Genomic DNA, 27164 nt, shown 5'->3' with positions numbered 1-27164 from the left:
AGGACGGCAATACTATGTTGGAGGTAAGGAATTCCTGGAGAGAGACCAGTCTGTACTTGCATGGGGGGATCAAGGCTGGACGATGGTATGAACTGAAAGAGGTAGTTTTGACTTGCTATTAGGTTGGTTTTGGTTGGAGGGATTAGTGGCAAATGTTTCCATTGCAGGGATTGGAGGAAGGAGAGCAGGTCTTTGACAAGTCCAGCATGTTTAAGTTTGGGTGTAGGGCTAAAGGTGAAGCCCTTGCATAGGACTAAAACTTCTGTGGAGCTGAGGGTTTTGATAGGAAGATTAACAGCAATGTTATGGAAAAGTTTTGGCTCTAGATTTGGTGAAGTGTTGGTAGGAAGTTTAGGGGGATGTATAAAGTTGAAAATGTCAGCTAGGCCAGGTTTTGGTGCTATGAGGGTTGGACAAGGAGGAACACTGTGGGTAGGATGGGATATTAGTGCCTCGAGGTGGAAGTAGGATATCAGCAGGTTGGATAACTCATGGGGGTGATGTCTGGAATGCTCCTCCAGGTGATGGAGAGCAAAGGATGTAATAACCAATACCACCCCGGTCTGGAACAGCTGAACTACATCCTTTACCAGGGCTTTGATTACCTATCAACATGCCCTGAAATGAGGGACATCCTACCCAAGATCCTTCCCACCCCTCCTTAAGTGGTGTTCCATTGCCCACCCAATCTCCACAACATCATAGTCCATGCCTATGCCACTCCCAATCCCAACCCCTTGCCACAACAATCATATCCCTTTGGAAGACCCAGATGCAAGACCTGCCTGATACACCCACCACTACTTCATATTCCTGTCCTGTCACAGGTTTATTCTACACGATCAGAGGCTAAGCCACCTGTGAAAGCAGCCACATCCTTTACCAACTTTGCTGCAGTAATTGCACATCCTTTTGTATTGGTATGACTGTCAACTAGCAATTCACCAGCATGAATGACCACCTCCAAAATGTGGCCAAAAGCAAAGTAGACTACCCTGTGGCACAATATGCAGCTGAACATAATATGCATGATTTCAATGTCTGCTTAACTACCTGATCTATCTGGTTACTCCCCTCCACCATCAGCTTTTCTGAACTGCACAGATGGGAGTTATCCTTACAGCACATTCTCAGCTTTCATGATTATCCCAGCCTCAACCTACAGTAACACACTAACCCCACACCCTCCATCCAATAGTTTCCACCCTCTCTGTCTTACCACTTCCTCCCCATTCTTGTTTCCCACCCTCCTTGTTCACCACCCACTGCCAATGCACTTGCCCATCTTTCCCAGCTCCTCTACTTTTGGCTCCGCTTTCCTCACCTTCCTGCCCCACAACCTCCAGATGCTGCACATGGTATTCTAATCCTGCACACTCCACCAGACAGTGCTCCCCGCCCCCCCCTATACATTGCTACCCCTTCCCCTTCCCTTTCCCCTTCCACTTACCCTTCCCCTCCAGATTGCTGTTTCCATCCCATATGATAGCCACATCCTGGCCTGAGCTGCCAGATTTGGGTGAGGTGTGCTTGCTTGTGTGAATGAATCGTGTGTGTTTCTCATTTTCTGATGAAAGCTGTGGCTTTAAGCTTATGTGTAATTGTCTCTTAATTGTACCTGTCTGCAACTTAACAAGTCATCTTTATGGTAAGTAGCAATATGTTTTTTCCTACATTGTTGATATTCCTACCTGGAGTTTCGATTGTCTGAATATTAACTGTAGTTTGAATCTGTGCATAAAGATACACATCTGCGAGCAAATGGTCAGCGTTACTTTCACACAAAATAATCACCTTGAAAAACTCACTGAAGCTTAAATCTTGAGTTATTAGTTTCTCACTGATCAGACAGTACTGTTGTTCCGAAACTGTATATTCAGTTAATGAAATGCTGCTTTAGTTGCTGATATACGTATTATTTAGCTCCACATCTGGTTTCACCTTCACATCTAGGTTGTTTCCAAGTGGATCTGAAAATGGTTTGGATGTGAAAGTTGAAACAGTTGTCAATTTAGATGAAGTGTGTGTCAGCAACTGGAGTAACCTTTCATTAATTAAATCTTTAGTTATTTTCCTGACCAAATATAATGTATATTTTATGGCAACGCTTCTCCAAATCTCAAGTTCATAACAATTTTCTTAGATGCAGCTCAAGCCATATTTTAGCAGGAAGGTAATCTCCTTTGAGAATAATAATCTAAGTTCTCTTTAAAAAAAAATGCTGCTCAAGCTTATGTAAGCAGACAGGTAACTTGGGAAACATTTGTCAGATACTTACCTTTATCAAAAGACAAGTGGCCTTAAAAAAGTGAGCTTCTCATTATCATGGCAGGTCAAGCAACTTTTATCAAATTTTGCACTGCACTTTAAAGAGACACAGGTACATGACACTATTTGCAGATCTCTGTAAACAACAGTTGGAATGTCCTACCTATCATTCAAGTCCTTGATGATAGAAATCCACTCCTTAGTCACAAAGCCATTTGAGATCCACAGTGTGAATGTCCCCGTTGTTGAAAAGTCTCTTTCCAGTTGATGCTGCCAGCATGATAAATTTTGACACCGCCATGTGATTATCATGTCACGCCTTGAAGCAGTGACAGCAGCAGCTACCACCACCTGATGGTGTCAAGCAGTTGCATCGATGAAATATTGTGCGAGTTGCACAATACAATCTGGTGGCAAACACGAGAAGCATATTTGCAACAGATTCATTGGGAAAGCATGAAAAGTCACGACGTTCTATCAGCTTGTTGAAAAGATGGAAATCTGATAGTTCAAGATCTGGACTGTTTGCTGTATTGTATACTGGCCTTGGTCAGATTGTTGGTACCATTTGACTGTGGCTGGACACAACATTGCATTTGGTCCATACATCACCAGAATTTAATGTGCACATTAGACACTTTGCCAATGAGAACCATATTGTCTCATGTACTTCAACTTTTGAGGATGCATACAGCTGCCACTCCATTTGACTCCAACATTGTGATTCACCCTGTTATCCACAGGGCAGCAGAACTGTTTTTGTAGGACACCAAGAACACACACTCTCCTCTGACAGTGCAGCACTCTTGTTTCATAGTGGTCTTACTGTGGGATGATATGTGTTACTTATTTTGTGAATTCCCGATGTAATACATTCTTCTGCATTTTCTGCATGCAGATTTGATACAGAGTTCTTGGACAGTCTCATATAGAGTGATTTGTCTGCTCCATAGATTATCTGATGAAACTGCTGTTGCTTTACATAAACTATACACTAAGTAGTATCCTGCTGATCTTCTATTCTGGTGGTCACCACTCATGTTTTGTTTTCCACAGTTTGCTATGACACAAACAGTATGCGACATGTGTAACCATAAAAAATATGTATTTAGAATGTTTCACATTCTTTAATCATAAAAATGACAAATCTGAGTTGTATCAACAAGAATATCCACTTGAGATAACTATAAGATTACCAGACAAAGTGACTGGCCACAATATTTACCGCATATCTTCAGGTGGCAAGTTTCTTAGCTCTACAGGCAGGCAAATATGAAAGTACAAAAAAGTATTCTAGCTTTCAGAACTTGCCACATTTAGTTCTTCTGATACATGAAAGAAACTGCATATTACGCAGCTGGTCATTAAACTGCAGCACCAGGAAAGATAGCATGTACACAAGAACCTCATCTATCTGGCTCTCATTACTCCAAGTCTGCCATTTATCTGGGTTCTTTTTTGTTTCCTTTTCTTTTTATTAAGACAAACATTTGTGGTGTACAGTTGGTAAAGTGTGGTATAAGTACAGTTATTACATTGGCACCACAGGTTGCATAGAGGTTGCTGGTCCCATACTTCCAAATGCCTTTACTAAGGTTAGGTTAGTGTGGATCTGTTCCTTACAGAGTTAAGAAGCTGTACCAGTATTCATTTCTTGTTCCCATATTTCGAGTGTTCATGAATGAAATAGTTTAGGAGTTAATGAAAGTGATTGTTTTGATGGACAAAAAGTTAGAATCACTAAACAGAATAGACAAGGGAAAGCTGCTAAAAAATATAGCTGCAGAGTATGGTCTAGGGACATGAACTGTGTCACAACGGAAGAAGAACCAAAAATAATATGTGACTTAAGCTTCAAAACAATGACTAAAGATAGTTTTTAGAACTGTGGTGCAAAAAAGAAAGCAATAAATGAAACACTGGCTGGAGTATTATTCATTGGATTCAGTGAGAAAAGAGAACATGATGTTCTGATATCTGGTACAATCCTAGACAAAAAAGTGCTAAACTAAACAGCAAGCTACCCAATGATGAAGCTGACTTCACAGCCAGCCAAGATTCATTGTAAAGATAGGAAGCTCATCATGGCCTATGCCAGCTTTCAGTGATGAATAGAAGTTTTCCAGGGAATTCAGTGGCTGTAGAAAACTTAAAAAATGAATTTGAGGAAGTAATATCCTCTGAAAACTCAACACCACATCCCACACCCTGGTGACACAGCTAAAAAAACTGATGTTTTACCTAGAATGTCAACCAGAAATAACTCCAGCTTAACTGATGTCAGTGAAACGCCTATGCAGTCATGTTGCTCTCAGGCCACACACAAATTAGAAACAAAAGAAATTTATATACACCTATTTCAGTAAACAATTGTGAGTAGACTACAGTAAGTACTTTAAATCCATTATTAGATGTGGTATTGTTGTCAACAAACATAGTGCAGATACTAAAAACAGAAAAAAGTCATTTGAAATACGTGCACTGTAAAATCATAAAAGAAAACTTAAAATATTTACTCTGTCATCCCTATATATGAGTTTATTATGTTTTTGTACGCCAGACATGAATTATTTGAAGGAAATGATTTTGTTCATTCACATGACACAAGAAGGAAAGGAATTTTTATGTTCCCAACACACTGATTCAAACTTTATACCTAGGGGCCTCAGTATATAGGAATGAAAATTTATAACAAACTAATGCAGATGAATTTAGGTCCACTTAAAAGAAAGCTATAAGAGGCACTGACACTGAAAAGCTATAACTCAGAAGGTGAATTCATGCAGGATGAACTGGAAACTTGAGCTGGATACATTTTGTTACATATCCCAAGAAATGTCACTGTAGTGATATTTATTTTAGTGCTGTTTATTTATTAGTGTAAGAGTCATTGTAACTAAGTTATAAATTTTTGAAGTGTCTCCTGCACACAAACAAAATTGATTGCAAATGTAAGTCATGAGGTGAATAAGCCACAGTTCCTCTTTAAGTATTACATATTAGAGTTTTTACAGGTACTGGAATATTTATGGATTATCCGGATTTTTGGTAAGACACATTACATCTGGCCCCACCTATTCTGGATAAACAAGGTTCTTGTGTGTAATGAAATTTTACTTGATGTGCTCACACTGTGCAGCAGGAAGAATATATGATCAAATTTGTATGTGACTTTTTAATACAGGGCATGAAATTTAGTACATAGGGATGCCACCTCTGGCAGAAACAATGATCTAATCTGGCTGGGCATCCAGTTGAACTAGGCTTGGATGATAGATATGGATACAACATTCCACGTTGCTTCAACTCTGTGCCAGAGTTCATAAATAGTAGTAGATGGTAAGCAGTGCCATTCCAGTCACTCGGGAACATGTGACCAGATGTTTTCAGTGGGTAATAGATCTGCAGAATGTCCTCACCATAACAACAGTCAAAGACCATCTATATTGCATAGGTCATCACAGCACAGGCAACATGTGATCTTCGGTTATCTTGTTGAAAGGCACTGTCAAACCTTAAAAATAGGTCACAGCCACTGGCCTTATCATATCACAGATGTAGCATTTACTGTCCAAATTACCAGTTGTCAGAACAAGAGGTGATTGCATTACGAACCCAATGACACTCCATAACATCAGGCCAACAGACAGGTCCATATGATGAATCTTCCTGGCAGATTAAAGCCTTGTGCTGGACTGAGACTTGAACTTCGGACCTTTGCCTTCTGCAGGCAAGCGCTCTACCATCTGAGCTACCCAATCATGACTCAAGACCCATCCTCAGAGCTTCAGTTCTGTCAGTACCTTGTCTCCTATCTTCCAAACCTCGCAGAAGCTCTTCTGCGAACCTTGCATAACTAGAACTTTGGGAAGAAAGGATATTGCTGAGATATGGCTTAGCCACAGCCTGGGGAATATTTCCAGAATGAGATTTTTCACTCTGCAGTGGAGTGTGCGCTGATATGAAGCTTCCTGGCAGATTAAAATGGTGTGCTGGACCGAGACTCAAACTTGGGAGTCGCGAGTTCAAGTCTCAGTCTGGCACACAGTTTCCACCAGTCCAACCTTCTACAACCTACACTTCCTTATTCTCCAAAGAAAGAACTAATAGTCCTAAAAGGTTGAATGAAGTGACATGTTCCTCCAGTCCAACCTTTTACAACCTACACTTCCTTACTCCTCACAGAAAGAACTAATACTACCAAAAGCTAGAATAAACACTGAGAATGTCACCGCCTGAGGCTAAATATTGGCCAGGAAGTTTAATTGATCTTCCAAGACATGAACAAAATATTTGTGGTCATTTACATGAAATAATGTATGCACACATAATGTTTATCTTGTACTCAAACATACCAATTGCAGAATTTCTTTGCCTGCCACCAAAAGTATCACCATCTCACACCCAGAGGACCCTTCCCTTGAGCCTTGGCAACTTTGGACATCATTTTCTTCCCATGACACCAACAAATTTATAACCAGTGTGAACCAGCCACCAAAATAATGGTCTCTTATTCTCCAGTATTCCCCTGGCCTTTCGAAACTCAGCCACATCAGTTTCTAAGTGTTTGACCACCCCCCATCCTCTCCAAATATGAAGGATACCCTACGCAAAATCCTACATTCATTGCCCAAAATAGTATGCTGTTTCCCATTCAAACCACGCAGTATTCTAGTCCATCACAATCCAAATCCTGCACCACATGGGCTACTTCCCTGTAAATAATGCAGCTGCAAGACCTGCCCCATGCATTTACCCATCACCTCCCACTGCAGTCTAGTCACGGGCACTTGTTGTCCAATTAAAGACTGGGCTACATCTGGCAGCAGCCATGCCATACAGCAGCAGTGCTGCATTTACTGTGCAGTGGTTTATGTTGGTATGAGAACACGAGCTGTCTACCCACATTAATGGGAACTGGTCAAACTGTGGATAATGCCCAACTCACCAGCTGGTTGCTACACATGCTGCTTGTCACAAAACCAATTACTACATCATCTCCTCCAGTGCCTGTGCCATTTACATCCATCTCAACAACTCTTCTGTACTCCACAGGGGTTAACTGTCTCTCTAACACTTAGTCCATTCTCATGATTTCCTTCTCACTGTCCCACTCCCTTGGCCACACACATTCCTTTTTTTTGTTTTTATACATACATAGGTTGGACCAGAAATACTGTTACAGATATTAGGAGTGGATTCCTTAAATGAAGCAGCAAAGTCCATATAAAAATTTATCTGGAAATCTTTTATTTTTGAGCATATCTTACTAATGAAAGAACACTTTACAAAGACAGAAACTCACAAAAAATGTTCAAAGCTTGCTTTTATACTTGCAAGCACCCATTGTATCCACCACTGTTGTCCCTTGATGGTGTTCAATGGTTTTTACAGACTTCTATAATATGTTGTTTAAGTGTTTCTGCATTAGGAATATCTTCTGCATAAACAAATTGAATTAGAGTAGCTCATACATAACAACTGAAAGAACTGATATTACGTGGTGTCTGTTCTTTCGGACATGTTGAGAATTTGGGTCTGACAGGAGGTGTGCTAGGGCAGTCCATATAGGGGCAATCCATACAGTTGCAATAACCACTGTGTCTGGATCACTCAGGATCGGAGCATCTGCCTAGTAAGCTGGAGACCCAGGTTCAAATCCCAATCCAACACAAATTTTGAATTTTCCCATTGATTTCAATCAAGGCCCACTCAAAGCCAGTGTTTGTAATTCCTTTGTGTCTGAAAGAATTGGGTTGGAGGAATGTACAGGAAATGGAACTGGCCCTTGCCCCTCATATCCATCTTGGTTGGCAGATATCCTGTGCATTTTTAACAGTGGGGCTTACTCATCTTTGTAACCTCACCTTGCACAGATTACATGCTTTCCTTGATTTGTGGGGACATGTGCTGTAGCGAATGGTGAAGAGTATTCTGAATAAACACTTTGTTGGCAATATCTGTAAGGTGTGCTGGGACAATACTTAGTGCTGCCGGAAAGTCATTTGTAATTTCAGCCCTCACATTAATTTTAAACTCTGCTGACTGGGCTTCCCAACGTGTGGTCCGCGGATCCCTTAGGGGTCCGCCGAGTCTTTCTAGGGGGTCCGCGGCCACATTTCACCAAATTGTGTAAAATAATGAGTAAAATATTTTAATAAAAATGTGAAAATGAAATTCATCTTTTTGTGTGTGTGTGTGTGTGTGTGTGTGTGTGTGTGTGTGTGTGTGTGTGTGTGTGTGTGTGTGTGTGTGTACTTCAGGTCATATTCCCAAGCAGCCTTTGCATGCTCTTGTGCTCTTACACAACAGCCACACACACACACATTCATATAAACGCAACTTGCACACACATCTGCAGTCTCAGAGAGCTGAGACCAGACTGCAAACAGCAGCACCAGTGGGAGTGGTGACTGGGTGGGGGTAAGGAGGAGGCTGGGTCAGGGAGGGGGAGGGTTAGGGCTGAGTCAGGGAGGGGGAGGGTTAGTATGGTGGGAGTGGCGGACACTCAAGTGTTGCAGTTTAGACGGAGGGCAGGAGAAAAGGTGCGGAGGGGGGAGGGGGTAGGTAACGGAAAGGAGAGAAATAAAAGAAATTTAAAGACTGGGTGTGGTGGTGAAATGATGGCTGTGTAATGCTGGAATGGGAACAGGGAGGGTGCTGGATGGGTGAGGACAGTGACTAACAAAGGTTGAGGCCAGGAGTTATGTTTTTCTAAGTTCCAGGGGACTGATAACCTCAGCAGTTAAATCCCATAGTGCTCAGAGACATTTGAACCATTTTTTTCGAGTCCTTTTCGATACTTTCTAGCTTACAGAGGAAATGTGATGTTCACAAGTACATCCTTATCCAAGTAACGATAGTGAAACTTGCGTACTTCATTCCTTGGACGTTCAGTTTCACTCAGCAGTTTAAGTAAAACTTTTATTAAGAAGTTTCCATCAGCAGTCCAAGTAAAAACATCTTTTTTATTAAGAAGTTTCACTGTTACCCCGCATTTATTCTCTGGTTAGGAGTTATTATGTGTTCCAATAATGCGCTTCCCGTGCTATTCCGAGGATAGAACTTAAAAGTTGCTGCTAACCGGGTACTGTGCAACTGGTAGTGTAGCAATCTGGCAAAAATTTTTTGTCAAAATTTCTTTTTCTAGGATACACCAAGAAGATAATGCGTAATCTTTCCTGTTAGTCATTCATTTCTAGTCCTCATTTGCCAAAGCTTCATCTGTAACTGTACAATGACCCCTATGTTAATATATTGCATAACTATAGTTTAATCTGTGAATTTAAGATAACCATGCATTTTTGAATGATGAATTTGGGAAAAACCTCATTTTATAATCAGAAAATGTGGTACATGATTTTTAATAGGTTCTCCATTAGCTGTGAAGCTAACATAGCCTGCTTTGTGCCCTGTGGGGATTTACTAATAGAACACGTTCTACAAGCCCATACCATTGTCCTTGTGTCAGAATCCATACCCTTCCAAATAAACTATCACAAATCTTGGCAGCAGTTACACGCCTTCAGCTGTCCACCTGTAAGGGACATGGATTAGGCAAAAAGCATTTTAATCAACTCGGTGGGGTGATGATCATTCCCAGCTTTATTATACAATATCAGTGGTAGCTGTTGTGTAAGAGCACAAGAGCATGTGAACACCCTAACTTTTGACACCTTGTGGATTTATCAGTTATTTTTCTTTGAATGCTATTAAACATGATGTAAATGCAGTAATTGTGAAACTTGACATCAGGGTCTTGAGCACAACTTCACTTGTGCATGTTTAAGCTTCTGCACATGCGCAACTGGCATGATGTAATTGCTGTAAGGGCCAAATACATACAGATTTGATAAACAATGTGCATGGTTTATGGTGTGAACTGCTAGCTCTTACCACTCAACTACTAATTTACATCAGTGCTTCCAGGTGGTAACACACTGCAGGAGACTGTATATCTACGTTTGCCATAAATCTTGCTAGGTGGTAGCACACTCCACAGATATGTGAAATCACACACTATATACTAAAATTAGATTGGACATCAGTATATGTTATACTGGGAGAAAACCTATTATGTGGGATTCTGAATGAGACATGGTACATTCAGTTTTGGTTTTTATTATAGAGTAATCCATTTGAGACTCTGAGAACAATAAATCACATCATTGTCGATTATGAGATGGTGGCATTTAATTGTGCTTCTGACATCTATTGATCTTATGGTTTATCTGTACTGTAGTCCAAAATTTTAGATATATATGAACATTCACAAAAAGCTGTCCCACTGGTTTCTCTAATATTCACTTAAATAGGGGAGGCTCAGTACTGAGGCTCAGTACTATAGCCTCACCTTGCACAGATTACATGCTTTCCTTGATTTGTGGGGACATGTGCCGTAGCGAATGGTGAAGAGTATTCTGAATAAACACTTTGTTGGCAATATCTGTAAGGTGTGCTGGGACAATACTTAGTGCTGCCAGAAAGTCATCTGTAATTTCAGCCCTCACATTAATCTTAAACTCTGCTGACATCTAGCCTGCAGTGTTCCATGATGTTCAGCCACCCCCAAATGTTTCAAAGTTCTGTTGGTGGTAACAAGAGGAGGAACTTAACAATTATTGTTATAACTTTCTGACTTGAGAACTTGAAAATGTACTTTCATAAAGTGGTCATAAAAGGAAGATTTTTTGAACATACGTTTGCATGGATCATTTTTCTTGTTTCAATGTGAGAAACCCATTCCCAAAATTTGTAACAGCATTCTAATATGCCCCTCATAAGATGATGATAATATTTTGGTAATGTATTACAAAACTGCAAACAAATGCAATTATCCACTCTTGTCTCACACACACACACACACACACACACACACACACACACACATGCAAAGACAATTCACTCATACGACTGCAGTCTCAGGCAACTGAAACCATATTCGTCCTGGATTTTTTTATTGTTTGATTGTTTTATGTTTGCAATGGCTTGAATCATTCACATGGTGTTGACTTATTACGTCCATACAATAAAATATTGATTTCAATTACCAAGAATGTTCTTTGTAAACAAAGTATTCCAACAAGGTAAATAAAAATGAAATCAATCAATTTTAAGGAGCAATTTTATGGCACAGAATACGCATTTTTTTCAAACTTTCATATTTGTACACAAATTCCAAGTACTTTATGATGTAATTTTCACAGTTACACCTCTCAGTCATACTTACAGAAACACATTACAATGCTTTGTAGGTTTCTATAAATTCATGTATTAGACAGATACTTTTTATGTCTCCTACATTTTAAAGTAAGGAAAACAACTGTTAACTACAAAAGGATGCCATATGTTGAAATCTGTGTATTGTCTTTTCCAGACTTGGCAATGAGAAATATAAGAGCAAAGTAGTCTATAAAAGCCTTAATCCTAGTTGGCTAGAACAGTTTGATCTGCATATGTATGATGATCAGTCACAAGAATTGGAAATAACAATTTGGGATAAAGATCGCTCTAAAGATGATTTTATGGGCAGGTGAGAATACACACTATTTTCATTAATTTGAAAGCTTCAGAAACTAAACTGAAATGATTATCAAGCTATGATGGAAAAAATACATTGTATTGTTCTTTTTCCATTAGTTGTGCATGTAGTGTTTCACATAAATACAATGCCATTGTATTTGTTTTAGATGTATGATAGACTTAACAAACTTTGAACGAGAAAAGACTCACCGTATCTGGCAAGAGCTTGAGGATGGAGCTGGTTCCATATTTCTGTTGTTGACAATAAGTGGTACAACAGCATCTGAGACAATCTCAGATCTTACAACTTATGAAGAAAATCCAAAGGAAAGAGAAAAGTTGCATCATCGATATGTGAGTACAGACATTATTACATCTCTTTCCCATTACTGATTCCATTTTATTGTTTATAATGGTATATTTCTTGTAACAGTAACATGCTGTTTACAAAGTAAATCAAAACAACTATCTGAAACCCTTAAATAAATATTGTAATATCTTATGTTGTTCACATATCTTGACATTAATAGCAGTAGATCAAGAACCACAAATGCGCAAGGAGCAGAAAGGAGGAATGGATATGAGATATGCAAATAACTTTTCTGCTGGCCCTTTCAGCAAGAAACTGTATAAATGCTTAAATTAGACGTCCAAGAGCAGATAATATTTCTAGATCATTATATTTTTATCAGGTTGATTTAAGTTTGTAATATACCTTCAGTGATTTTCTATATAACCAAAACTGATTTCTATACATTTTTTGAACCATAGTATTTTCTCTGTTGTTTCAGTGGCCTGAAAATGTTCCACATGTTCTCTCAATCAATTTATCGCCCTTATTTAAACTTCATTACTGGCAGAAAACACCTTTTCCATCTATGTGTTCTTCCAACTTTGAAAACAAGTGACTGATCACAGTACAAAAAATGCTTCCCATCTAAGAGATTGGAACAGTTACTGTACATTGTGTATTGGATGTCAGTAGACATTGTTGTGCAGTAAAAGAATTCCCTGCTACAGCATTTTCCATAATTTTGTCTGAATAGGCTGACACTTTTCTTATGAACTGGAGTAGTCACCACTGTTAGTAATGTGTTCTTGAAGCAGAAATAGATCAGTTCTTCTGTGCCCCAAGAAAAGGTTGCCATAATTCTTTGAACTGGGGTTGATGTTTTGAATTTTTGTTTGGAGCTCAATGTGTGTGGTGGTATTCCATTGCTTGTCATGTATTCTCAGGCATGTGATGAACTATTGAAAATTAATCGCATTACAATGCAGTCCACTAAATAAAGTCTGCACATTAGATCCTAAATTTCATATTTTTCAGGGTTTGAAACTCACATGGAAATTTTGAACTCCATTTCTGTATATGGCAGTGTCCCTGGGAATGGTTAAGGATGATTTACAGCTCCAAAAATTTTAATTGTGTGCGAGAACTTGGACAGAAATCATTCAACAGAGAACAAAAATAGTATGAGAAAGGGTAGAACAACATCTGTGCAATGCAAAACTATTACTGAACAATATATCAAAGATTCAAAACAACTCCTAATGTGTAAAATGCTATGAAATAGAAAGAAACTAAAATTATGTGCAGGCTTCTTTCTTCAGCAGTGTCATGGAAGCTGTGAAAATTCACCTTTTTAAGAACCTTAAGAAATGAGACATATATAACATTGGCACAGCACGATATCCTGTATTGCAAATCCAGAAAAACATCCATGAATGAATGCATAATGTTTTCTGGAGATAGCTCCAATATCAACTCTGATGGTAGTTGGGCCACCCATCAGCAAACAAGTTGTTAGTATATGAGATAATGTCCTTCCTAAATTACCTCAAGGTGCATTACATGTCACATTGCTGTTTGCATGTTTTTCACTATTCAGGATATCTTGCAGTTCTTGCAGAAAATGTCCACTGCGTGTCACATTTCTGTTAGCAGTTGGTTCTCCATTTAGGATAACATCTTGCAGTTAAGAAATTCTCAATCCAATTTCAAATATGGCTAAACACACACACACACACACACACACACACACACACACACACACACACGAGTGTGTGTGTGTGTGTGTGTGTGTGTGTGTGTATTTCTTTCAAGTCCCATGGCCTTGTGAGTTTTGAAGATCTGACCTGCTGAAAAAAGTACTACATTCATTCATTGGCACTTCCTGTTATAGAAGTTGGATTATGAATAAGAGCTTTTGAGGGTATGGAAAGAGGCAACTTCTGTAAAGTGTACTAACAACTCCCCATAACTAGGGTTATCAGTAATCTATTAACACTGATCATTATAGGAATTACTTTTAGATTACTATGTCAGCAGAGCAATTGCTCTGGGATAAACCACTGCTCCTCAAATTACACTACTCAGCTTCTGTTTCTGGTACTAATACTTAAAATAATAATAATCTTTGCATTGATAGATGTGCCAGTTAAGACCAGTATTCCTAGTTTTTTGTTTGTAAGGGGAGATTTAATTGAGTTTAGCATTTCCACTTTAGTTTAGCTCTTGTCAATTTTTGGTTCTGCTGTCCAGAGCAATTTAAAACAGTCACAAAGAAAAAATTGCTAAACGTGGCATATAAAATTATATTATGAATGTAAAGTTTATTTTTCCATTATAAATTATGTCTGGATGCTCGCTAGGATGTATTTCTTAGTTTTACAATGATTACTAAAAATGTCATAAAAAACCACACACCAATCAGCATTCAACAACATGGTTTTAGTAAATCTTTATCCACCCAGACAGCAATTTTTGAACTGTTGGACCACATACTGAAATCAATTGACCAACATAATATAGCTGCAGGTATCTTCTTAGATCTCTCTAAAGCCTTTGACGTACTAGATCATAAAATACTGCTTGCTAAATTGGAAAGAAGAGCAATAAGAGGTGTGGCTCACAACTGGCTATGCTCTTACCTACAAAACCGCAGACAGAAGGTATCACTTCAATATGATATTAATGTACAGAATAAAATAAATAACACAGTTTTCCTCTCGGAGGAAAGAACAATAAGATATGGTGTTCCCCAGGGTTCTGTTCTAGGGCCATTACTTTTCCTCATTTACATAGATGATCTTGTTGAACGTATGAGCCCACAAAAAACTATCCTGTTTGCTGATGATACAAGCATGGTGTTGACTGGATCTAGCCCTGAATCCCTTCAGACAATATCCGATAACTCTATGAAAAAACTTTCTAAGTGGTTTAACAAAAATGGCCTAATTGTTAATAGTGGGAAAACTGTATGTATCAACTTCCATCTAATTCCCACATCCAGTCAAAAACTATCCAAGTAAAGTTAAATAATGATAAAATTGAAAATGTAAATGCAACAAAATTTTTGGGTCTATGGGTCCAACAAAATTTAAAATGGGACACACATATAAACAACTTATCAAAGAAACTCTCATCATTGTGCTATGGACTAAGAATACTAAAATCTACTACAAGTAAATCCACACTAATGCAAGCATACCATGCGCAGTTCCACTCATTGCTCTGCTATGGAATCATCTTTTGGGGAAATTCAACTCACAGCACAAATATATTTAAACTACAAAAAAGAGCACTGAGGATAATCTGTGGCCTCAAAAAGCTGGAATCCTGTAAATGTCAATTTATAAAACTAAATATTCTAAGCGTCCCATCCCTATTCATTCAAGAAACAATCCTATTCACCAGGGAATACCTCTCAAGAACAGGCAAATTAAACCAAAACAATGATATACACGCTCATTATACCAGAGGGCAATCTAATATCCATCAAATTTTTTCAAGGACATCATCATACCAAAAATATATAACTCATCTGGGTGTCGTATTACACAATAAAATTCCAGAACAAATAAAAACTGCTCCAGATCCAATATTTAAAAATAAACTAAAGGCATTTCTGACAAAGCACTGTTTCTATTCAGTACAAGAATTCCTGGAAATGAAAAATTATAAAGTTCCTTTGTAAAATACTGTGATTAGAGTAAAACATTCTGTAGGCAAAATAATAACCTAATTTCTACTATACACAACTATGTTTCAGTTTCACTTCCCAAAACTTTTCAACTCGCTTTTTGAATGTACAGGTACACATTCTATTGGTATTAAAACTTAATTGTCTGTGAAATCTCAATGTTTATTTCATGTGTAATGTAGTTTTTAAATGACATTGTCCTTCTGTTGTGTTTCCAGTTGACATTTTCACTATTCTGTAATCTCAGGGATTATTTGTGTAAATTTAAAGTAGCACTACATTGCCTACATGTTTCTTAGTTCCCCATGTAAATTGTTTGTATTCTCTGTATGTGAAGTTACTATATTCATCAATGAACAATTTTGTGTACATTTTTTAAAATGATATTTGTTAAGAAAAATGACTTGTCCTATATCACGTGTACTTTGTACAATATGTGATCTACAGGATAAATAAATAAATACAAATACAATACAAATACAAATTCCTGGAAATGAAAAATTATAAAGTTCCTTTGTAAAATACAGTGACTAGAGTAAAACATTCTGTAGGCAAAATAATAACCTAAATTCTACTATACACAACTATGTTTCAGTTTCACTTCCCAAAATTTTTCAACTCGCTTTTTTAATGTACAAGTACACATTCTATTGGTATTAAAACTTAATTGTCTGTGAAATCTCAATGTTAATTTCATGTTTAATGTAGTTTTTAAATGACATTGTCCTTCTGTTGTGTTTCCAGTTGACATTTTCACTATTCTGTAGTCTCAGGGATTATTTGTGTAAATTTAAAGTAGCGCTACATTGCCTACATGTTTCTTAGTTCCCCATGTAAATTGTTTGTATTCTCTGTATGTGAAGTTACTATATTCATCAATGAACAATTTTGTGTACATTTTTTTAAGTGATATTTGCTAAGAAAAATGACTTGTCCTATATCATGTGTACTTTGTACAATATGTGATCCACAGGATAAATAAATAAATACAATACAATACAATACATTTCACAGTTAATAAACATTATTTTTTCACAGGCTCTTGTGAATAGTTTGCAGAATCTACGTGATGTTGGTCACTTGACTGTAAAAGTTTTCAGAGCTCAAGGTCTGGCAGCAGCAGATCTTGGTGGAAAATCAGATCCATTCTGTGTGCTTGAACTTGTAAATGCTCGTTTACAGACACAGACAGAGTATAAGACACTGTCACCATCATGGCAGAAGATATTCACATTGTAAGTATTTGTTGTTAAAGCTCCAGAGAAAGACAAAGGCTATGTAGCAATACTTACAGCTTCATATTTTGTTAACATGTCATTGGAATCAGGAGAGAAACCTCCATTATGTTCACGTGATCTATTACAGTTTTTAAAATGAATACAATTAGTTTGCTGTTTTGTGGTTTGGTAGGATACTACATTTTACTTTTGATAGACTATTTAATAACAAATTTGTGGCCTCAGAAAGTCACTTATACATGATAGGCTGACAGTGCATGACATATGGAACCAAAGTTATTACTGGTTTCCTCTTTGTTGTTCATTAACTTTTTATAGCTTATGGAATAAGTGTGATTCTCCTTTTATAAATATATATGGATATAAAGCTAACAATACTTTTATCAGGAAGTAAGCATCTACTTACTACTCACCAAAACAAGAACTGATATATCTGGGCTAACAAACACTTTGCATGTTTGAACTAAAGTTTTTTACAAAAATTCTTTGTCAGGACAAAAATGGATAACATAAAGATTAATGGTAACAAAGAGACACTGAAGAGAAGGAACCAATTAAAAACATCAGATCAGAAGATACATGAAACAACATGTACACTATGGATCAAACAATGGAAAATCCAGGATGTAATGTAACTATTATGAGAAGGAAAGTTGCCTCTCACCATATAGTGGAGATGCTGAGTCGCAGATAGGCACAACAGAAAGATTTTCACACTTGAAGCATTCAGCCAATGGCCTTTGTCAACAATAGACACACGTATGCACTCATGCAATGCAACTCACACAAGTGCAGTGTCAGGCAACTGAAGCCACTCTTCCTAAACACCCAGAATCCTAAACCCCTCACCTGGTTCAGATTCATCTATGACATCTTTGCTTCGTGGTTTGAAGGTGAGAACACCCTATCCACATTCCCCCAGAACCTCAAAAACTTCTCCCCAATTTTCTTCACCTGGTCCTACTGAACCCAACAAACTGCCTTCCTAGATGTTGACCTCCACCTCAAAGATGGATACATCAGTACCTCCGTCCATATCAAACCTACTAACCACCAGCAATACCTCCACTTTGACAGCTGCTACCCATTCAATATTAAAATGTCCCTTCAGTACAGCCTAGCCACCCATGGTTGTCATATCTGCAGTGATGAACAGTCCCTCTTGAAATATACCGAGGGTCTCACTGAAGTCTTCACTGACCATAATTATCCTCCCAACCTTGTACAAAAACAAATCTCCCTTGCCTTATCTTTCCAGTCTCCCACCACCTCCCAAAACCCCACCGTCTGGTCTCAGAGGGGCATTCCCCTCATAACTCAGTACCACCCAGGACTGGAGCAGCTGAATTAGATTACCTCTCGTCATGCCCTGAAATGAGAAATGTCCTTCCCACTATCCTTCCCACCCATCCCACAGTGGTATTCCGCTGTCCACCAGACCTACACAATATACTCGTCCATCCTTACACTATCCCTGCTCCCAATCCATTACCTCATGGCTCATACCCCTGTCATAGACCTAGTTGCAAGACCTGTCTCATACATCCTCCCACCACCACCTACTCCAGTCCGATATCAGGGTAACCTGTGAAACCAGTCACGTGGTCTATAAGCTAAGCTGCAGCCACTGTGCTGCATTCTATGTAAGCATGACAACCAACAAGCTGTCTGTCTGCATGAATGGCCACCAACAAACTGTGGCCAAGAAACAATTGGACCACCCTGTTGCTGAAAATGCTGCCAAACTTGATATCCTTCATTTCAATGACTCCTTCACAGCCTGTGCCATATGGATCCTTCCCACCAACACCAGCTTTTCTGAATTGTGCAGGTGGGAACTTTCCCTGCAATACATCCTACGTTCCCGTAACCATCCTGGCCTCAACGTTTGTTAGTCGCTGTCCTCACCCACTCAGCCCCTTCCCTGCTCCCATGCTCCCATTGCAGCACTACACAGCCATCATTCCACCTCAACACCTAATCCTTTTCTTCATTTGTTTTATTTTATTATTTATTTCTCTCTATTTCTCCCTCTTTCTTCTACTCCCCCCCCCCCCCTCCCACCTATCCCCTGCCCACTACCCAACCTGCAGCACTTCAGTGTCCTCCACCCCCACCATACTATCCCTCTCCTTCCCCGCCCCAGCCTCCTCCTTACCTCCCACCCAGTCGCCACTCCCGTGGGCTGGGAGTGGCTGCTTGTAGTGTGGTTTCATTTGCTTGAGACTGAAGTCATGAGAGTGAGTTGTGCTTGCTTGAGTATGTGTGTGTGCATGTGTGTGTCTATTGTTGACAAAGGCCATTGGACGAAAGCTTTAAGTGTGAAAAGCTTTTTGTTGTGCCTATCTGTGACTTGGCATCTCCGCTATATGGTGAGTGGCAACTTCCTTCCTCACAATACAATTATACTATGGCAAAGATTAAAATTCCAAACCACTATTTATGATAAATTTCAGCTGTTGGTTGTCCACAGATCAAAGACACAAGCTCAGTTCAAAAGAGGATAACAAGAAAATAGATTCTGAAGACAAATAAAGGTTTACACAAATTAGAGAATAATATAAGAGAGATGAAAAGATTAGGAAACAGTGTAAATAAGAAAGCAGTAATTAGTTACATATGAAGTTTGCGGAAAAATAAACACAATGTAAGGAGACAGAACTGAAAGACAGGGTAAACATGATACTGCAGACTATAAGTAGGAAATGGGAAGGAAGAATATCATGAGAAACTGAAGAAGCTAACGTAAATGAAGACGGGAGACACAATGAGAGCAAAGTTCTTGTAGGAGAGCCACTTCCCACTTCTAGACCTTGAATGCACTGGGGAATACTCTGTGTGCCAGGAGGTGAGGCAGGTATGGTGGCCCCCACAAGTATATCCCACAGCATCCTATAACAAGATATTGAGTGAAACTTCCTGGCAGCCTAAAACTGTGCGCCAGATTGACACTCAAACTCAGGACTTTTGCCTTTCATCAGCAAGTGCTCTAACGACTGAGCTACCGAAGCACAAATCACAACCCACCCTCACAATTCACTTCTGCCAGCACCTCGTGTCCTACCTTCCAAACTTCTCAGGAGTTCTCCCACAAACTTACAACACTAACATTTGTGGAAGTTTGGAAGGTAGGAGATGAAGTACTTATGGAAGTAAACCTGTGAGAACAGGTTGTGAGCCATGATTGGGTTGCTCACTCAGTAGAGCACTTGCCCACAAAAGAAAAAAGTACTAAGTTTGAGTATCAGTCCAGCATACAGTTTTAATCTGCTAGGAAGTTTCATATCAGTGCATACTCTGTTGCAGAGTGAAAATTCACTCTGGAAGATACTGTATGTTACTGGTGAAGACCCCTCTTGGCTACCTGTTTGATGAGGCACTTTGTAGTGCTGATTCTGATATGAAGTACTGATCTATTGCTACATCACATGTTCTCTCTCTCTCTCTCTCTCTCTCTCTCTCTCTCTCTCTCTCTCTCTCTCCTTAATTATACATTGTTACTTATATGTAGCTCTGGGATTACCATATATAACTTCATACCACCATAAAACAAGCAATATAAAAGCAAGACCTTTTCTTTATAAAAATATATATTTCTCTTTGCTCCTTAAAATAGATTTCAGATTTCAGTAGTTATAAATGATATTGCAGCAGAAAGAGTTTGGTGCCAAAAGGGGGGCGGGAGTGGATCTGACTAAGAAAGAGAGAGAGAGAGAGAGAGAGAGAGAGAGAGAGAGAGAGAGAGAGAGAGAGACAGAGATTGCTAAGTATGATGTATTGTGTAATAGCTACCTCCTTGGTTTTCCTTCTCCAAAGCAGATAGTAGCTGGCTTTAAATTTATTTACACATTTAATATTTGTTTCTTCTAGATAATGTATTGATGCCTAACAGCCCTTCCCAGGTATAATTCATGGCATTTATTTTTCTTTCTTTAATCTCCTTCAGTTTATGTTTGTAGTTTGGGGCTTGAAACTCATTTACAATGTATGATTTTTTATTTCTAATTTCTCCCTGCTGTCTCTGTCGAGGATCTTCACCATCATAAACCAAGAAAGAAAAATCCGCCTTTAAAATCCAGAAATTATTTTTATTTTATTATTATTATTATTAGAATTATTAAGGTATATTGTGGCCAATCCAAAACTATTCCAGTTTTCTGGTATTTAGCCTACAAGCTGTGCATTTGACTTTCACATTTTGGCTTCATCGTATGTGAAACTTCTGTTTTCAGCAATGTGAAAGATATCAACTCTGTGCTGGAAGTAACTGTATATGATGAAGACAGGGATCATAAAGTTGAGTTCCTAGGAAAAGTGGCAATCCCACTCCTAAGGATAAGAAATGGGGAGAAAAAGTGGTATGCCCTAAAAGACAAGAAACTACATGGACGAGCTAAAGGAAACTGTCCACAAATATTATTGGAAATGACTGTGATCTGGAACCCTGTAAGTAAAATCATCTTTTATTTTTGTAGCATGTATTAATATAATGGTGAAACTAATATAAAGGCAGATTTTCTTTCTGTATTGCTTATTTACATCCTTGAATTGCTATGGAAGAACACGCAGAACTTTTGTTTACTTATTTACCGAGCAATTTTGGATTCATAAGATCTCATAAATCAAAGTAAGCATTCTTAAACATTAATTAAATGTTTTCTAACCTAACTGTGTATGTTGTGTGGAATTTAACAATAACAAATAGCAGATAGAATGATAACAGTGATAGTTACAATAACAATAACAATAGTTTACCTTTGTCTTGTTTTTCATTATTTCTTTTTGGTGTAATTCAAGGTATTAGTTACATTAATGCAGTGGTTCACAACATGGGCGATGGGCCTCCATCCCCCTCCCTGGGGGCAGGGGGGGGGGGGGGGGGGGAATTGGGGGAAGGAGAATGCATGAAAGATTGATTTGGGGGGCAGGTGAGGGGGGGGGGGGGGGAGCAGCAGACAGGTCTGAAGAAAGCAGAAATATGCAGTGAGGCAAGTCAAAAATTTATATTCTTATTACAGTTAGTGAGTGCATTTTTTGTAGAGTTGGCAGCACTAGCTTTGCTTTCCATGTCACCAAGTTATTGCTGACACAGCACGTTCTTCAGTCTATACTCTGCATTCTTCCAGATGGAAATCAACTGTCCTATAAAGTTTGCTTACAAAGTTTCAAGAACCAGTATTAAGGGAAGTTTAGGAACATACTACAGATCCCTACATATTGCATATGTAATGACTGTGAAGACAAGATTAGACTATGTACAGTGTGCACAGGGGCACTCCATACGAGAATGAAATGGAATGAAACCTTAATATGTGGTTCAAGCCTCCAAGGACTTACATCTTATAAACTAAATTAATCCTTATCAGACTATTCTCCAAACAAGTATGAATGGCGTATTGAAATTCAGTGACATTCAGTCCGAGACAAAACATTTGAACATTATTAGCCTCTCTCTCATTGAAGTTAGATTAGACATGAAAAGCATCCACTCACTTAATAGGGTTACTTAGCATTTTCCTAGTTTTTCCTGTTCACCAGTGTACTCTCTACACACAAAAGTCTCAGGACAGCCATGCTGTGTAACATCATGTTAACCATCTGGGGGTTTCTTTGTGGTTATTGAAACTAAAAAACATTATCGTATTTCTTTCCTTTGCTAATGATGCTGTTGTGAAGTGGAAATGTCAGAGAAACCATTAAACCCCAGCATTCCTCTGGTTGATCTAATATAATAAGTTATAGGCTTGTGTTCAGATATCCTTGTCAAGCCCTGAGAAGTAACAGATATTACTTTTAATGGTTGTGCTGCAATCCAGTAGGTACCTGTCACAATAAGAAATGAACATCTGTTAGTGGTTCAAACCACCTATTTGATATCTTGAGTAGTGGAAGAAAGATTACTTGAGTGATATGTCATAGTACATAATTTGACACATGCCACTGAGCATATGTGCACTTCATAATAGTGAGATGAATGGAATGTATCTGTTTGTTTCGTGATGACAGAGTAATTATTTTGAGACAATGCTGTAGCATGGGAATGTGTTCCCTAGCCTCAGTTCACACCATTAATAAGAGCAGACATGATGTTTATATAGAGATCCAACAATTGCTGGAAAGCTGTAACTGATGAGCCATCTTCTGATCTATCATGGTACAGGTCTGCTTCAACATTAAAATGCATATCTTAATGTTGAGACAGTTGATATAGTGATGAAGTTGACAATTTACAAAGTAAATAAGCTGAAAAAGATTTAAACATGCCTCATAATGTGACAAACCAACAACCACCACTATTACATAACAACTGTGACTGTAAGAAGAAACCTGTTGTATAACTGAGTTTAATTAATGGTAAAATAAGCCCAGGTGTTTATGGAAAGATAGATACTAGTAGGCTTCCCATACTATGTCAATCATTTGAAAGTAGTTTCTGCATTAGTATAACAATGCTGTTGTCTACCATGCCAAAACAATTTCTTAATGACTGGAAAAAATGTATCCATTTGCTAGAATTACCTAACATACATTTTGCCCTCAGTGCCATCAAGCACCTCAGGATGACCTTGAGAATTAGTTATTCAACAGATCAACTGGCCCAGTAGCTTCTCAACAACAATTATTCACATGCCTCAGAAGAGTGGGAACAAATTACACCTTTAATGTGTCACAGTGGAAACCCTTCTTGAAATATTCAGTGCTGGAATAGCAACAAAAAAAGATCCTACATCCCATTAGTGACATATTTGACATATTTGGGATGAACAGCAACTAATGCCTGAAAATGTTTTGCTGCTTGGTGTAAGTTTATTGTTTTAATGCATTTATTTACAAAAAGAAATAAACTCACAGACTGAGAGAGTGTCTTGCAATTCCATATTTTTATGGCAGAAGGAAAATTTCACATACCATTTTAAAATATTACCTGCTGCCCTGGAGAATACTGACAAGCCACTTTATCAAACACATACAGTTAACAAAAGAACAGAAATAAAAATCATTCTGTTGTATTACAATGCTTTATTCTTTCTTTATATGGAAAAATAAAAACATTAAGTATACTAGAAGAGAATCAAAGTATGTATTTTATACAAGGTGGTATTCACAACAGTTCAATAAAGCAGACTTAACTAATCTGATGGTTTCTGTAGCTTTCATTTTACTTCTTTTACAGGGTGAGATGTGCAGGAAATGATTCAGTTCCAGTTTATATCCTATTACTCTCCCACTTTCTCAAAATGAAATGTTGACTGAAATTTCAGGGAAGACTAACTTTGATTGACTTTGGAAACATCATGATTATTAATCTGTCCTTCTTAATCATATTTATCCCATTCTAGTTTGTTCTTTTTGTATCTGTTTGTGAACTATTAATTTTGGAATATCACACTAAACTCTATAAAATGTAGCATGTATGTATGATTTTTCTATTGCAGTTTTGATTTCTCAAAATTGACATAGATCACTATCTGTGTACAACATCCTTTATATTTTCCCAGTGTCAATAAAATTCCTAGATGGCTCCCTCTAGGACAATGGGAGTTATTCCCTAATGTTGTAACACAAGACCTATCATCCTCCCCCTTCTTCTGATCAGTTATTTTTCACATGTTCCTTCCCTTGCTAATTCCATGAAGAACCTCTTTATTTCTTATCTTATCCATTATTCCTTATAGCTTTAATGTGGTGTTCAACCATTTTTATCATATTACAGATTCGTGCAAGTGTGAGAACATTAAATCCAAAAGAAGAAAAATACATGCAAGGAGAAGTAAAATTCAAACGCCAAGTGTTTGTCAGGAATGTAATGAGGCTAAAGGCAATCATTATGAACATCATAGACATAACAAAATATGTTCAGTGAGTATTTATTGTATTATTTGTATTTGCAAGTACGATGTTCCAGTAGTCATAGTCATGTGTTTATTTTTGTATACAAGCAAACACATGAAGTGTAAATCTGGGACCAAATATCCTTGAGTCTCACTCCTCACAAAGGCACATATTGTGATATTAAAGCAAGCTATTTTCACAATTACTCCTCTACCTCAAAAACAGTATAATTTTTAATGTTTAGTGGTTACTAGGGAATTTCAGTTGACAACTTTTTTCTTGAATTTCGAGGATATTTATAAATTATAATTTCTAAATTCACACCTTTCCTTACCACCTGCAACCCATTCATGTTAAATAAGAAATATTCTTGTTGAAGGTTACCCTTATAAGCACATTCTGTTTAAACCTCTTTTCTGCTCCTCAAGATATTGTTGAACCAAATGGCAGTAATAAGTTCCACAAATAAAATTAAAACTAAAGAGAATTAAGTTCATAAAAATGTATATAGAATAACAGATTGCAGTTTAAGTCAGTAGCATTTTATTCAGGAATAGTGTAATTTTTAAAATAAAACTTAATAGTGTTTACCTACCCAACAGTATGACAGACCAGCAGCCATACCAAAATCTTTTACCTTTACAGGTAACATTCTATCATTACACTACTAAATTAGACTCTCAAAATGTTACTCATGGCTTCAGTTTACCAAAGATTGTTCTCTCACCATATCAAGACATGTTCCATCATAATGCTCTTAGCCTGGTGCTCCCATAAGAAATAGTAGATCAGAAAATGTCTTATGCAAACCTTTCTGAAATAAAACTTAATCAGATTGTTTTTACTGACTTTTATCTACATGAAGTATTAATACTTTGCTTCTCTACTCTGAACCAAGACTAAAACACAAGCTTTCACTCTCAGAGGACAATGATCTACAAAATGAGCTATTCGAACATTCTCTGATGGACTGACTAAGAATTTGATCTCCCTCAACTATTTCACTTGGGGCTCCTAACTTGAAATTGAATACGATCTAACTACAGCTATACAATAGAAATTATCTCAAGATGGATTAATGAATAACACTCATTAATTAGAGAATACAATACTGTACAATTCAGTGAAATGGAGGATTATAGTACAACCTTTCTTTAACAATTAAAATAAATAATTCATATGAAAAACAAAGATACTATGACTTACCAAATGAGAAAGACCTTTACATATGTCTGCCTGTGTCTGTATATGTGCGGATGGATATGTGTGTGTGTGCGAGAGTGTATATCTGTCCTTTTTCCCCCTTTAAGGTAAGTCTTTCTGCTCCTGGAATTGGAATGACTCCTTACCCTCTCCATTAAAACCCACATCCTTTCATCTTTCCCTCTCCTTCCCTCTTTCCTGATGAAGCAACCTTTGGATGCGAAAGCTTGAAATTTGTGTGTGTTTGTGTGTTTTTTATTGTGTGTATCTACCAGCACTTTCTCATTTGGTAAGTCACAGCATCTTTGTTTTTTAGATATATTTTTCCCACGTGGAATGTTTCTTTTTATTATATTCAAAATAAATAGTTCTATAGAATGGTGAAGACAAGTGAAAAAAAAGAGAAGAAGCAACTACTACTTCCTTTCTTTTAAGTATAATGGTTTATGAATTGTTGCTCCCAGGTAATGTTTACCAATTTGGGTATACCCTTATTCTTTGCTGGTTTCATAGACCAGTGCTGTAAATGGATAAAGAACTTCAAAACTCACCAGAATGAGGTTGCTGCTGCAGGTTGATATTTTAGATGCAGCAATAGACAAGTACTATTGATGTTTTAATTGTCTTCCCTCTTATTGCAGTTGTTCTCAAACATGTGAATTGCATCAGCCTCTCTGAATAAATAACTATTCTTTTTGCAGTCTTATCCAGAGCTTGTAAACTGTCTTGATAAATCTGACTTTTTTGCCTTCACTGGATCCTCTGAGATTTCTGCTGTGTCACTTAATTGCCTTTCTTCCCAAAAATTCTTCCTTAAAAATATTTCTAAACAAATTACCTAAATGTTTTGTTAGTGCACTTTAATGTTTATGTTATAGTTACTACATGAAAAATGTATCTAACTTTTCAGTTTCATTTTGTCTCAAATAGAAATTAATGTGATAACCTTCTGAATATTGTTTTTGATCACGACCAACCTTATATCATTATATCTTAATATTCACCTCAAAGTGAAGCAATAATCGTGTAAAAATGACCACTCACCCACATTTGTGAACAGATGATAAATGTGTCGTAGAGTCATTTATGCCTACTATGACTGGATATGCACAGGCAT

The 27164-nt window shown here is 37.7% G+C and overlaps 1 protein-coding gene across 3 annotated transcripts in view; it reads left to right on the top strand.

Annotated features, from left to right (window-relative positions):
• The window catches only part of LOC126190944 (multiple C2 and transmembrane domain-containing protein), an 876357-nt gene that overhangs the window by 790157 nt on the left and 59036 nt on the right, over nucleotides 1-27164 (top strand). For all 3 annotated transcript variants that reach the window (XM_049931586.1, XM_049931588.1, XM_049931587.1), the window contains 5 exons: nucleotides 11645-11800; nucleotides 11958-12144; nucleotides 16812-17008; nucleotides 21244-21457; nucleotides 24726-24871. In XM_049931586.1, the coding sequence (XP_049787543.1) occupies nucleotides 11645-11800; nucleotides 11958-12144; nucleotides 16812-17008; nucleotides 21244-21457; nucleotides 24726-24871 (900 nt within the window). The remainder of the gene's footprint in view (nucleotides 1-11644; nucleotides 11801-11957; nucleotides 12145-16811; nucleotides 17009-21243; nucleotides 21458-24725; nucleotides 24872-27164) is intronic.

Source organism: Schistocerca cancellata, chromosome 6, assembly GCF_023864275.1.
Source record: "Schistocerca cancellata isolate TAMUIC-IGC-003103 chromosome 6, iqSchCanc2.1, whole genome shotgun sequence".
Classification (NCBI taxonomy): domain Eukaryota; kingdom Metazoa; phylum Arthropoda; class Insecta; order Orthoptera; family Acrididae; genus Schistocerca; species Schistocerca cancellata.
Note: the sequence above shows the minus strand (reverse complement) of the source record. Positions and strands in the feature narration are given on the sequence as shown.